Source organism: Megalops cyprinoides, chromosome 14, assembly GCF_013368585.1.
Source record: "Megalops cyprinoides isolate fMegCyp1 chromosome 14, fMegCyp1.pri, whole genome shotgun sequence".
In the NCBI taxonomy this organism is placed as follows: domain Eukaryota; kingdom Metazoa; phylum Chordata; class Actinopteri; order Elopiformes; family Megalopidae; genus Megalops; species Megalops cyprinoides.
Window position 1 is genome coordinate 4,214,776 of NC_050596.1, and position 15,153 is coordinate 4,229,928.

At 41.7% G+C, this 15,153-nt stretch overlaps 1 protein-coding gene across 4 annotated transcripts in view; it reads right to left on the reverse strand.

Annotated features, from left to right (window-relative positions):
• Positions 1 to 5,627: 5,627 nt before the first annotated feature.
• The window catches only part of LOC118788760 (probable phospholipid-transporting ATPase IH), a 67,574-nt gene continuing 58,048 nt past the window's right edge, over positions 5,628 to 15,153 (reverse strand). For 2 of the 4 annotated variants that reach the window (XM_036544797.1, XM_036544796.1), the window contains 5 exons: positions 14,828 to 14,893; positions 14,630 to 14,733; positions 14,107 to 14,272; positions 12,671 to 12,759; positions 8,533 to 8,603 (listed from right to left, as the gene is read on the reverse strand). In XM_036544797.1, the coding sequence (XP_036400690.1) occupies positions 12,682 to 12,759; positions 14,107 to 14,272; positions 14,630 to 14,733; positions 14,828 to 14,893 (414 nt within the window). In that variant the 3' untranslated portion in view covers positions 8,533 to 8,603; positions 12,671 to 12,681. Of the gene's footprint in view, positions 8,604 to 12,670; positions 12,760 to 14,106; positions 14,273 to 14,629; positions 14,734 to 14,827; positions 14,894 to 15,153 lie in introns of all 4 variants that reach the window. The other 2 variants (XM_036544795.1, XM_036544794.1) reach the window with 1 other exon arrangement.

Sequence of the window (15,153 nt, forward strand, 5' to 3'; positions counted from 1 at the left end):
CAATGCGTTCTGATGGACTGATAATTGCTTTGAATGCTATGATGCCATGTGTCTGTTTAAAAAACTTTTAATTGGTGAGATAGCTGTTGACACCTGCTGAAACACCTCAATTTAAAATTAAAGGAAGAATCTTCCAAACAAAAAAAGTAATTACCAGGTAAATTTTTCCAGACGTTTCATACATGAGCTTGGTCTATAGCTGACTTTGGAGTCAAATGATGCTGTCTGAATTAATTATAATCTTATAAAAAATGTAATTAATTATAATTTCAAGGCTTGCACATGAACTGCTAGTTTAGCATATTGTGTAGTTGTCCTGGAGTCTATACGGACCAGAGAGACACTTTAATCGAGTCAATGTTAATGGATTTATCCCACCTTCCTGCCGGATTCCACTCAAGGTTCTGTTCTAGAATCCTCACGCTCATTCTCCAGCAGTTATTGGCCGCTCTTCATAATCAGATGTACCACATAGTCTCCGAGTAAAGTGCCACTTCAATCTGGCCTTTGATCAACTGCTACAAAGTCTGATTAAATGTCAGATAAACAGTGTTCCCATTCCGTACACTGCGTCCGTGCCTAGCTCCAGCACAGAGGATGGCAATACTACTTTCAGCATCAAAATTTCTTCCTTTTGTTGTGGAACTTTTGTTGTGCTGTCAGTGAAGACATAACTGGATTTTTATGTTCAAACTGAAAATACTCATGATATATTTACTGTTGTCCACCATTAGAGTGCCTCAGTATGCATACAGTCATTTGTGCAATCCCTCTTTATAAATGGCCCCAATACACATTACATTACACTACATGTTCAATCACCAGCAGGAGAAGCAGAGGTATTCTAACATTGGCTGCACACACACACACACACACACACACACGCACACACACACACACACACACACACTGGCATGGGAGAACCAACAGATTTCCAAAGCACCTGCATCTAAAGCATTTGCCTGTAAAGTTGAAATTCTCGGAGGCGAGACATGCTCGGGTTGGCGTCTCTCTGCTTTCTGCGCGGCCCTGTTCCCTGATTGGAGGGCTGGCTCACTCGTCTCACTGCAGAGGGAATGTGGAAGGAAAAAACGCAAGGCGCCCTCGTCAGAATCTGGCAGCTGCCAAACTCCTGCTTCATCCCAAATCCTATTACACTCTGCCAAGCAGGCGTTGGCCAGCTTCTCGGGCGCACTCCTCTTTTACAGCACATTAAAACCTGCTCCTTGCTTTCTGGGCTATTTTTAAGGAGGGTGATCACTAAGTAGCTGAGTTCTGTTTGATGCATATTTTGCACAGCAGCAGGCTCCTTCCTGTTGATCGCTGTTCTAATGCTCTCTGGAAGAAACCACCTCAGTTTCATGCCATCGCGCTGATGCTTTTTCAACGCTCGGCAAGATGAAGCACTGCATTTACAGCAATGTTGTGCAATGGGTTTGTAGTCAATGCTCTCGATCATTGTGGTGACTGTTCCTAACACGTGAACTTAAGACTCCTTCATCCATAGTGTTGATGGAGACATGTACTGCCTTGAAAAGAAGTCTGACTTTGACAAGCGTGTTATCCCGGGCTGGCTAACCAAGGAACTGTTTCCACAAATTTCACATCTAATCTCTTTCTGATTTTTGGTTTCAGCTGACATTATGTGAGAAACCACACTATACTGCAAATCGGCCTCTTGCAAGCTGGAAGAATTCAGCCATGTCTATCAGGTCCCAGATAATGGAAAATGTCATGCTATGGCTACTAACAGATCTAAACAGCTCCCAGGTAAGGGGAAGAAATATACAGCTGTGCTGACCCCTAGCGTTAGATCTGTCAAAATGCAGGCCCCAGACTGCTGTGCCAGGCCTCAGTTGCAACCATACGGTTTAATTACGCCACATTAGCACATCAGGCTTTTAATGTTTCCAAATCAGCACTGCACTCTGCACACAGTTTTCTGCAGTTCGCCATCTATGGGAGACAGCTGGGCTGAATTCATAGAAAATTATCACAGAACCCAATGCAAACATATCAAACACTAATTAGTCCTATTCTTGATTTTTTCCCGCTTAAAGTATTTTCAGCTCCCAGAGTTTTGCAGCTGTCTCCCTCCAAAAAAAACAGCTAATGCCATTTCATCACCTTGTCAGGAATTTCCATTTTAGACATTGATCTACTGCGCTACAGCTTATCTGACACATTAACAACAACAACAATAAAGTAGTAGGAGTAGTAATAACAGTAATACTAATAATAATAAAATTTGAAAAAATATGTAATAATAATCACAGGTTGAGCAAACATTCAAATTATTTGCTGAAGCCAAAAGCAATGTGATCTAAATGTGACTGGATTAAAGGGAATACGGTTTTCATGCCATTCTGTTTCTTAGCGAATATAAGATTCTGACATGCCTTTCAAGAAGACACAGAAACACATACTTTTCCCCTCTTGACTGTGGTAATTTGATTGTTAGGAATCCATTTCAGAATACAGATTTCAGCCTGAGTACTGTGTGGCACTAAATGAAGTGTAGAATGATAGGTTTCTGTTGGCTGTGGTTTGGAGCATATTTAGATAAGGTGTTTGTGAAATGTGGAAAATTTTAAACTTTACAAGTTTAAAGTGTGAAGGTTGCTATAATGTTTTTGTTTGTATAATTTGTAACATTTAACATGTTGGGCATTCCTGGGTGTGACCCAGTAACAAAAGTAACAAAAACACTGTAACATTTACCATTTTGGGGGTAACTGGGACCTAGGCCAGCAGTTTACCTACATCTACAGCCCATGCCTAGTAGATGTACCAAACTGACAAGTGAGCTGAATGAATGCATGCGAAAAGTATCTGGTAAGTAAAAACAATGCAAAGGTAAATGACCGCACAATGTACTGTCACCAAGTTGTGTTTTGAAACCATATTGGGTGTAGATTTGTGCATATTTACACTTCACTCCAGTTCACAACGAATGTGTCAAACATTCTATGAATAACTTAATGTGTTGCGTGTGAATAATTGTTCACCATACTGGATATTTCCTTGGATTACATATGTCATACAGACATACACTATATGGACAAAAATATTCGGACACCTGACCATTACATTGTAATGACATTGTATTCAAATACATATACTTTAATATGGAGTTGGTCCCCCTTTTGCAGCTATAACAGCTTCCACTCTTCTTGGAAGGCTTTCCACAAGATTTTGGAGTGTTTCTGTGGGAATCTGTAGAGCATTTATGAGGTCAGGCACTGATGTTGGATGAGAAGGCCTGGCTCGCAATCTCCGTTCCAGTTCATCCCAAATGTGCTGGATGGGGTTGAGGTCAGGGCTCTGTGCGGGTCAGTCAAGTTCTTCCACACCGAACTCATCAAACCATGTCTTTACAGTCCTTGCTTTGTGCACTGGGGCACTGTCATGTTGGAATAGAAAAGGGCCTTCCCCAAACTGTTGCAACAAAGTTAGAAGCATAGCATTATCCAAAATGTCTTGCTATGCTGAAGCATTAAGATTGCCCTTCACTGGAGATAAGGGGCCTGGCCCAAACCCTGAAAAACAGGTGTGGCCAAATACTTTTGTCCATATTGTGTACATGTAGAGTGCTGAACTGTGCAAAGCGTTTATCACCACCTTCTGGCCCCTCTGTAGAATCACACCACAGCTGTTCGGACATCTGTTGCAACTATAATGTGCTATGTTCTTCAGTAAAAAAAAATCTTAAATAATTATCCCATGTGTTCTGTTCTTACAGAACATTTCTCATTGATTTCAGTACCATCTTAGAACATGTATAAGAATTTATAAAAGTCAAAGATGGAGGATTTTAGTTGATTTTTTTTTCTTTATTACAAGCAAAATTTACAGTTCTTTGACTGAGAACTACAGAAAGGCTGGCAAAAATGCACAGATATCAATCTGTTAAAAACCGTTTACAAAAAAGACCCCCAAAACTGTACATTAATTGACATTTAACCTTAGAGCTTAAAGTAGTATACATTTAAACATATTCAAAGTTAACAGCAGTATTGTTACACCTTGTGCATAAGCATTGAGAAAGCAATACACATTCTGGTTATCTGTAAAGGCTGGCATAGTTGAACCGCACTAAGGTACTGCATCAAGAGTTGGTAAAGCCAGATATTAGGACAACAGACATCTAATATAGCCATTTATTTGGTCACACTTTCACCAACGGCAGGTGTCTTTAAAAGAGTTGCTATTAGAATCTCTTTATCAGTGTGAAAGGACACATGTGCATGTATGCATGTATGCATGTGTGTACATGTGTACACACGCAGACAGACACAAACACATATATACTTAAAAAACAGTGCATTTCATTGATTTTGCTTCTAGAAAGAAACCAACAACCAATTAGAAAGCAGCATTTTAAAGCTATTATTTAATTTTCATGTTTATTTCATCTAGTTTTTTCCCTCTACTTGAAATTTTGGTTGAAACTGAAAATACTACAATTCTAAATAAATAAAAGTAAAATAACATTCTCCTCTGAATACAAAAGTAGCAAAAACAAAATTATTTTCAAATTTAAAAAAGATCTGTATTAGTCAATGCTATAAATTAGGTAAGTTTCCAGTGTACAGCAGTCTTGAAATAAACAATGATGTCCAGACGGCAAAAGTCAGCATTTGGTGATCACTAGCAATCAATCATTCTGCAAGAAAAATGTACTGTTGCAATTCATTTAGTGGTCCGTCCGTCTCATGTGATTCAAACAACATGAAGAGTTTCAACCAGGAAGTATTTGCTCATGAGAATACTCGCAGGCTTGGTATTTGTTCAAAAATGTCATCTTCATGTGCAGAAATTCAACCTATTCTGGGTTCACATTAGAATTTTCAGTTATTGTCATCACCAGCTGAATGCGGCCAGCTTCAGCAGAAATGGACTCCAGATACATTCATATTTCTGATGCATGACTTCAGACACAGGGGGACAAAATGAATACAGTAAAACACATTGCCTCTTTCAAAGAGAGTTCCCATGCCATAAGGTGCTCTCTATCTGCTGAAAGCCTAAAACATGGACCTTAACAGTGCAAACAAGAAAGTACAGGTATCCTGGTGAATAGAAACATGACATCACCATGCAGACATTATTTCCAGCTTATGCGTGTCTCATTCCTGACATTTCATTTAAAAATGTAATATCTTTGGTTCTGATGCTTTGCTTTCAGCAGAAAACATGCACATTAATGGCATTCTAATCATTAGTGTCTGTAGGGAATTCATATATTTCATAGCAAATATGAAATATGAGACATTTTCAAGGATGCCTTCAGAAAAAAGGTCAAATAACTGACATTCACCTAGAAAAAGTCAACTTTGGACCAAGGCAAATGTTACCTCACAAAGCTCTAGGTTTTCATTAACAATGTTAATGAAATTATTTAACAAACAGTATATTGTAATTTATGTTTTGTTAATGTTGCAGAAGATAAGTGTTACAAAAAAAAAAACAATCCAGTGTGGCTTGATTGTGACTATGCTCAATGATTTAAGTCTCTTCATTCAAGATTTAAAAGACACCCCCCACCCACCCACCCACCCAACCCCAAACACTACCACACCATTAATACATACATCCATAAGTCTTAAACCTGAATTAAACCCCACGTTCATTTTACAAATAATCTGTATTAACACTTAAGGACCAAATATTCATACCATTGCTTTCAAGTTTTCAACTAGCCATGACATTGTGAAATACTGACCAGAATATTTCTGGGAGAATCACAAAGACAGAAAGAACTTGCGCAGAATGGTTACAAACTCACATTCACAAAGCATCTCTCCACCTCTCTTTCTCCCTCTCTCTGGAAAAAATACCATTACAAAAAAGGACAGAAAATTGGATCTCTTGCTTAATTTAACACAATATAAAGAGTACCAGAAGGCACCTACTATCAAACAGCTAAGAATATCTGCAAAAACTTTGATCTTTGAGGTGAAGCCATCAATCTCTCTTTTTGACCTTGCTCTGTGTTCTGTTCCGAAGTGTTGGAGCAGCACCAAGCCACAAGAGGGCGACAGTGAGCCGATGAGCAGAAACGAAGGCTGAGATGAGGAGGAGAGGTAATGAAACAGCACAAGGACGAGGCGACACAGTGGGCATGCAAACAGACCTCCACAAGCACCACTACACGATGGAGAGAGAGTGAGAGTGAGAGAAAAAAACAGTGAGGAAGAAAGAACATGTTCACGAGAGAGTGAGAGACATGAGACACCACAAATGGAACACACAATTACAAGAGTAGACAGAGGGGGCAGAGTGGAGTAAATGTCTAAATGATTCTGGGGCGGGTAATTAGAGGCATGGTTGTGTAAACATATTAGGACAGGAGAAGCAGTGTCAAATTCATTTCACAACAGTGAGCTCCTGTGCACAAGCTTATGTGCTTTTTTAACTCTACCATCTCCAGGCAAAACATTGGTCCATGTACACATTCAATCAAAAACAGAAATGCTGAAACTAAGATCGGAGACTATGAAAGAATGAAATGCAGCATATAAAAGTGCTCTCAAATAAGTGGGGCCAGGCGACTGAGTAACATGGAGCAATATGATTGGTTGAGTAAGGGAGACAGGGCAGTTTCAGTGTATGGTGGACTGTAGGACACAGCAGGGAAGAGGAAGAGAGAGAGGATGGAGAGACCCTGAAGTGTCCAGTAAACTGGAGCCAGGCAAAAGCTGCCTGACTCCCCCTGCCACACACACCTCCAAGTTTAAAAACGGCTTGTTTGCCCGCTGTGAGAGTGGCTTGCTTAAGGCGGAAAGGTAAGGCCTGGCAAAGGCCGCCCGATGCCTGCTCCTCGGCATTCCCAGGGTGCAGTAAGGCAAACACACAGGAGTGCGGGACCTGCACCTGTCTATTACATTTCCTGTTTCATACCCTTTGGCTCCAGACTGCTGCGTAGTACAAAGAAAAAGCTGCATTAAGGCTAAACATTTCCTCACAAATGTTTCTCCCTGCTTTTCTATCATGCCACAGGCCTGTGCGCACGCTGGCTTTTAAGCGGCCCACTTGGTGCAGTTAAGCAAGAGGGACATGGAGCTTGGCGGTGCACAGAAATGGATCTCGTGCCAATACTGTACAAACCGGCTACCATGGAGATGGGCATAATCCACAGATCTAGAGCAGTAAAGTGTAGAATTGTGTCACATGACCTGTTCCAATGGCAGCCTTTTTACTGTACCATCATATCAGTTAAACTGACACTGCTATGTAACATCCACTTACTGCAGTGGGTGAACCAATGTGTTAGATGTAGCAGTAAAACTGAACATTAACTGGACAGTTTCCTCTGTGTGTCCAATTCACTGGAAGACACCCATGGTGGACAGATCAATCCTTTTTTTCATTTTGGGAATTTCAAGCCAAAACAACTCCAATTGATTAGGCTGGAAATGAGTATTATTGGATACGTATTATCCATATTATCCAATTAATATATGGCAACAGATCTCATGCTAGCAGTGGTTTAAAAACCATGCACCCTTTTATAAATCACAGCTCTGCTTCCCCATTCCAGTCATTCAGTGGTTATGCAACATGGACAGGTACGTAATAAGTTATAACTCCTGACGTGACTGCCCTGTTACATCATGGGTTTACTCTCACTACAGGGACCTGTGCGAACACACACACACACATACACACACACACACACACACACGCACGCACGCACAGACACACCAGCTCCTAACAGCAGCACTATAGAACAGGGAATCCACTTGCTAGCCACTTACGAAGAAAAGTGGGTAAGATTACTTTGTCCTACGGTGTGTTTCTCCAAAAAAGATTTGCACAGAGGCAACACCTGTTTGTTCTACAGAGAAGTAGGAAAGAGAGAGAGCAGAAAACCAAAGGAAAAGAAAAGATTGGTGAGTGGACACAAACAGGGCAAACGTGGACAGCTTATATCCAGCAACAACACACTAGGACACAATTAAACGTTTCTCCTTTGTTTCGTTGAGACAAAGATGGTTGATCACAGAGCTCCTGGTGCCTAAAGGTTGCTTCAAGTATCCCTTGGAGGGATGAAGGCATGAGGCGGGGGGAGATGGGGGGGGCGTCATGTGAGGGCGCTGCAGTATCTGAGGGGTCAGAGGTCATGGTGTCCCAAACTGTGCGGTTCCATCCAATCACACAGACGGCCCACAGGAATGAACCATATGATCCATTGGCCCAGCAGAAAGATGTTCGTACTTATCCTTACAACCAGAAGCAGGTGGCCCTCTGTGTGTGTGCCTGTGTATTTGTGCGTGCATGTGTGTGCGTGTGCATGTGTGTGTTGTTAAAGGCATGGGTAACAGTAAGCGTCATCTGGGTTACACTGAGGTTTCAGGCCCCGCCCCCTGGTAGGCATGGCCCACACCGGAGTGGCGGGAACTCTCCCCAAATCTGAGGAAGGAGCTGAAAGTGCAGTAGTCAGTGGCGCCCCCCCACTTGGTGTACATCAGTTTTTTGGAGAGGCGCTCAGACCTTCGGGGGTTGAGGTTGCGGCCGTCGCCGCGCTTGCGGATGGGCGCATGCAGAGAGGTCAGCGGGGTGAACTCAGACAGATGACCTTTGTACAGCTTGTCTGCATTCTGGAGAGGGAGGGAAACAGAGAGAGAAATGTGCTGTTAGCACTCGGGACACACCGCATAAGCATGCTCAGCTAGAGTGGAGAACTGGAGATTAAGGGAACAGCATGTCTGCAGAATAGCACACAAGTCAGTTGCGTGGCTCATGTTCACACCATGCACATACTATGATGCAACAAGAAAGACAGCTCTTCCTTCCCAGAGCATTCAGTCTGTGTGTCTGCCTTGCACTCCTTTTCTCAGATTATTTAAGATTAAAAAAGGGGACTTTCACTGTTTTCCTGAGATGATTTAAAGCGCCAGAGTTCTGGAAGTGAGAAGTGGGAAGACTGGAGTACAAATATATGGAAAATGGATTTGGCAGCAGTGTGTGTATGTGTTTTGAGTGTATGTGTGTGTATATGTATGTGCATTTTTTGTGTGTGTATGTATGTGCGCATGTTTGTGTGTGTGTGCGTGTGTGTGTATGTGTGTAACAAAGCACCAGACAATTTCCATGAGCAGATATCTGCAAAACTACTCCCAACACTAGATGGCAGCAGTTACTTTGTTAAGTTGAATAATGTGTTCTGAACAGCTTAGGGACTTCGATGGCATTTGAATTTCTCAGCATGCAATTTTTCAGTGTTTCTCAGTACATGGGAATTTGATGTCAGCCTTCTCTGCTTTAAAAATTACTCTAATGATTACTAATCATTTTTTGTTGCTTTTTGCCTCCGCAATCATAGGATTTTTTTTTTTTTTGAGAAAAATGGAAGTTCTTTATATTACATTGTGATATATTTAATGTGATACCAAGATGCCTCTGGGAATGAACAGCCATTGAGCCATATAATATATCAACAGGTGTTAATGTAACAGATAAAAGAAAAAGTACACCTCCTCACACCGGGAGCAGAGCCCTGTCAATCAGCACCAACTTTCTAGTAGAAACACAGAGAAGACTAAGAAGAAATGAAGCGGAAAGGGGTGCGTTTGTGTGTGCACACACCTTCCCAAAAAGGACAGTACATCCATGCAGTGATGTGCTGAGCAACACGTCTTGAGAGTAAAGCAACAACTAGAGAAGAGCCAAAAAAAATCCCACAAACAAAAAAAAAATCCCCTGGAGCAGCCTGTAGCCCCCAAGTCTCACGGCACACCGCACACCAGCCCCAGGCACCCCCCGCCCCCCCCCCTTCACCCGTCACCTGTGTCTTTACCGTGGCACAGATATACCTCAGAGGTGGTCTGAGCCCCCGTCTAGCAGTGAGTCCTGGCTGTACATGTCAACCCTTTCAAAGGTCCTATCTGCCTTCATCCTCTGTGGGCGGCAGGGGGTAGAGACACTCAGAACTTCACGTCATGCTGCAAGAGCACGCTGAACACAACCACGTCGGACTGACAGACAGCCGTCTGAGACAGATGGAGCAGTGAAAGCTTCGCAACCTCAGCTGCCTCCCGCTGCCTGCTGAAGCTTGAAGGCTTATTTCTGAATAGCTTTCGCTGACTCACTTGCTAAATGTGATCCGTTTAGCATTAGCTAACCAGCTTATGAGCAAGCGACCTGGAACTTGTGTTTCTGTTTAATTTTACACAGTTTATGCAAGTGTATGTAGAATAAATGGGACCGCAATAGTCATAAGCGATAATCAGCTACTGTGCTTGTATTATTCAAGTTTTAAATGAAGGCTTTAATAATTTGACTAATTCTGGAAGCGTGTCAGAGATAAGCTTAAGGGGGTGAGGAAATTGCTTCAGAAACAGAGACGTGCTTCTATAATATTACCCTGTCTCTCTGATTTGACCTACAAGCTGCCCCTGGACTGTCAGTTTAACCTATAGTCTTTTCTCTGCCCAAGGTAGAATTTAATAATGTCAGATATATCTATATTTTTATGCATGGTTAAAATGTCCCAAAATATCACAAGTACCAGAAATACTATTAATTTGTGTTAAATCTCACATATCTCACAATTCTCCCAGTAACATATAGCATTGTAGTGACAGTTCAATAATAGGGTGTGTTCTGGTGAGTAACTAAGGAAATTGAAAAAGGAGGTAAAATGTTTATTCTTGCAAATCACTGTACACCTCTGATATCATTTTTACACCCCTGCTTCAAACACAATTGAGAAGCTATTGTACCGTAGAAACTATACCTCCATTCTGTAAAATATAGGTAACATTACTGTAGAGTTAATATCTTTAGCACAGTGATTGATGGTCATGTGTTGGTGCTCTGCCTGCATCTCCTGGCTCTCAGCTCTGTGCTGTAAAAGGCTCCCTCTCTCCCTCCACCTGCACCTTTGCGGGCTATTTCCTCTTACGCATCATCTCATATACACTTCAACATGATTACCCACAATTCCTCTCTGCTCGGATGGGTCCTTCCTTGTACGGGGGAATTATTCCTCTAAAAGCAAGGGCATGTGAAAAGAGCGGCATGGGCGGAAAAGAATTCAGACAGGAGAAGACAGGCCTGCACTGATGTAAGAAAATGATGATGGTGAGGGACTTCTTCCAGGAGTCACACACCACTCCGGGAACAGTGAGGAAGCAACTGCTCAGGTCAACCTTGTGGGAGGACTCAAGGCAATATCAGCTTGGTCAGACTACTTACCTGTATTTGCACAAAACTCAGTTCTGTTCATAGACATTACAAATGAACTAACCAGGATTTTGTAAAAATTCCAAACAAAACATGAACATCAGCTCACAGAGTGAAATTTCATATCAGCCGCTGTGATCGATATGTTTGGCTCGATGAAAGCATTTTATGTTGTCTTTCAACACTTACATCCTACAAATGAAAATAAGGCTTTTTCTGTCATCAAGGAATTGAGGCGTCGGCCTGTGAGGATGACACCTGGAGACAGGGACATCTACTGAGTCCCCAGGGGAAAGCAAGCCATTACAGAGACAGCAGGGCAGAGAGGCTGCAACCTGACACCACTCTCTGGATTCCTAACTATCGGAAGGAACAGAGTGCCTTATAGATTGTCCGCTGCTTATTTTTAATCACAGCTATTTTTAAAAAAAGACCCTAGCCCTTAATGACACTAATTTGGAATTTTCAATGGTAGAGGGTTCTGTGACCCAGCAGTGCGGTGGCACAGAAACACCTGACTGCTATGAATGTCACTCTCCTGATAATAATTGGCTCCCAGCAGCAAACGTCCTGCAAAGGCCAATGGGTATGGAGGTCGGATAGTGGCAGAGAGGGAGTGAATACCCTGTCACTTCATTTTCTTTTTTTGGAATGAGAGACAGAGGTCCGATATGAAGAGGTCACTCTGGGCAGATCTGATATGGGGAGGAACAGTGTGCACATACTTGCAGTAGTGTGTGCACAGACAGGCACACACACACACAAACATAAACACTAAAACACGCATAGAAGATCTGTTGTCATGCAGCAGAATGTCACGGGACAGGACAAAATGAGAATGCATGATGCCATGGGGCACTGGTATGCACACTTAGGCCACCGCTGGGAACTGTGATACAGATCCCACATTTCAAATTATCAAGATTATAATTCTAATTTAATTATCTTAGTTGATACTAGTAATATTAACATATTATTAGCAAATTACACTTGCACAAGTTCACTTGAACAGTTTATGTTCAAATTTTACTGACTAAAGCTTAATTAATTTCTCTCATCGTACAAATGCTGTTCGAGCGGAATCCCTAAAAGTGATCTTTAGAATGTTAACTGTTGCTGTTTTAGAGATAAACTTGACAATGTGTGCCACAGCCCATAGTAACAGCCCCCTCTGCATCGGTCCCTCAGGGTTCTTACTATGTTTAACTGAAGCTTCATCAGACACCACATATAAACTTGACGTAAGTCATGGAAGCAGCCAGAAAAATGGCAATTGTTCTGAAGAGGGAGGTCAGCTGCACTTAAGCAGATCTAAATACACAGCTCTCTAAAACAGCAATTATGAATCGTAATATTCACAATAACGTGAAGATTCATCTATAAGGTTGTGAAGTGTTCTGAAATGGCTCATTGCTTAGTACCCCATGGTAAACAGTGATCACAGACACGCCACCATGCAATAAAGGTTTGAAAGAGTCACCTCCGGTCCTGTTAGAAACTTATACTGCTGGAGGTCTGTGATAGCATAAAGATGGTGGACTGCTCAACAGTAAGGCACTGTCGCTTTGTCTGCCGGTTCCCGGGAGACAGAGCCCGACACAGGTGTAGGCAGAGGTCAGAGGTCAGAGGTTACAAACACACGGAGAAGGGGCGGGGTGTAATCAGGGTTCAGCAGGTGACAAGGTGGAACCAAGGAAAGAGGAAAGAGACAAGGGATTAAAAAATCAGTTGACAGTGACAGTTTCTATCTCTCACTCTCTTTTTTCTCTTTCTCTGTCTCTCTCTCTCTCTCTGTCTCCCTCTCTCTCTCACACACACACATCCACACCCACTTCCTCTGTCTCAAAAAATTGCCAGTCAAAAGGAAAAGAATGTCAAAACGTTTAATGAAAGTTTCAACTAAAATATAAGGGGAGCATATTTTAAACATTACATTACTTATTCATTTTCCCCCTTAACAGTAAAGACCACATTTATAGTCTATTGTTGACGGCATTGGAGGTCGCCATCTTGTCTGCATTCTGATTTCAAAACCTTACCTAAAACACATCGACTGACTTGTTTTATATTTAGTGCTCTGAATAATTTAAGACTCTCTGGCAATTTTTCACTCTCAGTCATGCCATTGTTAACTTTTCAAGGACAGGAAACAGGAAGGAAGGGACAGAAAGTATTTCCAGAGTCACTGTGATAAGAGTTAAGGACTGGGAAACTGTGTGTTAGTGTGGGGGTCTCAGACAAGCACAAGGTTTGCAGGTCATGTTATGAGATTGTTTCTTGAAAATGGCATGGAATAGGAAACAAACTGTATTTTTGGGGCCCTTTCAACAAATATAAGAACCAGGCAACAAAGGCTATTTCTTGTGTTGCTTTTGCATTTAAGGATTTTTAAACATTTATAAGTACCATGTAGCCAGACCATGAACAGAATTCTGATTACAATCTTATAATCAAAGGTACACAAATGCATTCTTCATTATAATCAGTCTTACTCTAAACTGACACCTTAACTCTCACAGCTGGTTCACCATTTATCAGAGTTAAGGACCCTGATTTGAAATACATGAGGATATATCAATCAAAAGCCATGCCAGAACAGTAAAGTAAAACCAACCAAAAAAATCACAAATGTAGCAGAGGTCACTTACATCCAGGACACCCGGAAAATATCCATAGCAAATATAGATCTAGAGGCCAGTTAGCAATGGGGGTCATTAGATATTGAACACAAAACACCAGAACAAATGTTTACATTATAAATGTATACATAACAAAAAACTCATCTACTTCCATCGCTCAATCAGTTTAACAGGCAAGACATCTGTCCAGACTCTGCCTCTACAAAGGTCTCGTTTTTCTTTGACATTAGGATTTCAAATGAATGAGGTAGGTGAAATATAGAGTGTGAGCTCTTACCTGGATGCGCTCAGTTGTGGTTGGCCACAGGGCCCGGCAGAGGACCTTCTTGACCACGTCAGGCAGCAGGCTGACCGTGATGAGCAAGATTATGCCCAGCCAGGCCGGCCCGCTGGAGAGCATCTGCATGAACACGTAGTACATCCTCTGGTAGTTTAGGAAAGGCCTGTCGGGGAGCCAGCCAGGAGAGCAATGACACAGAAGAAGCAGGATAAAAACCCAATCAAATCTCTATACAAGCCCACATTAGCACTATCGGTTTTTCATTTACAGTCATCTATTTGAACTAATTAGTACTAAAGGTGCATAGAGCAATAGATTAATATAAAGAAAAAGCTTGCCACATGCTATAAACGTATCGGTCTGGACTGTGAAAATACATGCTTTTTAATGCTCACATATTGACCAAAATAATGATTACATAACAATTTTCAGATTACATACAGCATAAAACCTGTATTTGTCCTAAACAAATTTAAACACTCAAGGTGAGGCAAGTTTGTAACAAAAAGGAAGGACGTACCAAATGATACCTCCCCACAGCAGAGAGAAAATCACATAGAAAAGCAATGACCCCCAAATGACAAAGTGGTTTATCCATGTCCAGTAGTGTGTGTCCAGTGCAAGCTGCAAAAGACAAGCCGAGGACATTAAACCTCAACAGAGACATTTACGGACCATGAGATACAAAAAAGACGCTACTGAGAAAAAAGCATGTTACCTTTAACGTGACTGTAAATACCAACACAGTGAAGACAAGAGTCCCAAATGTCCAGTTCCCAAACATCTGTAAAAATCAGGAAATTTTATGAGCAGCAATACTACAGCACAGCTCCACTCTCACCCTGCAGATGGTCATAAAATTGCTTTTATTTGACTGATATACCAGAAGTCAACTAGTCACAGAAACACAGCTTAGCAGGAGATAAAAGTCACATGTGTCCACAGCTAAGGAACAGTGCATTTAATATTCTTCTCCCTCACTCTCAGGAGTAATTGAATTCCACAGCAGGTGAACAAACGCAAGAAGCAGGGATTTTTAATCCG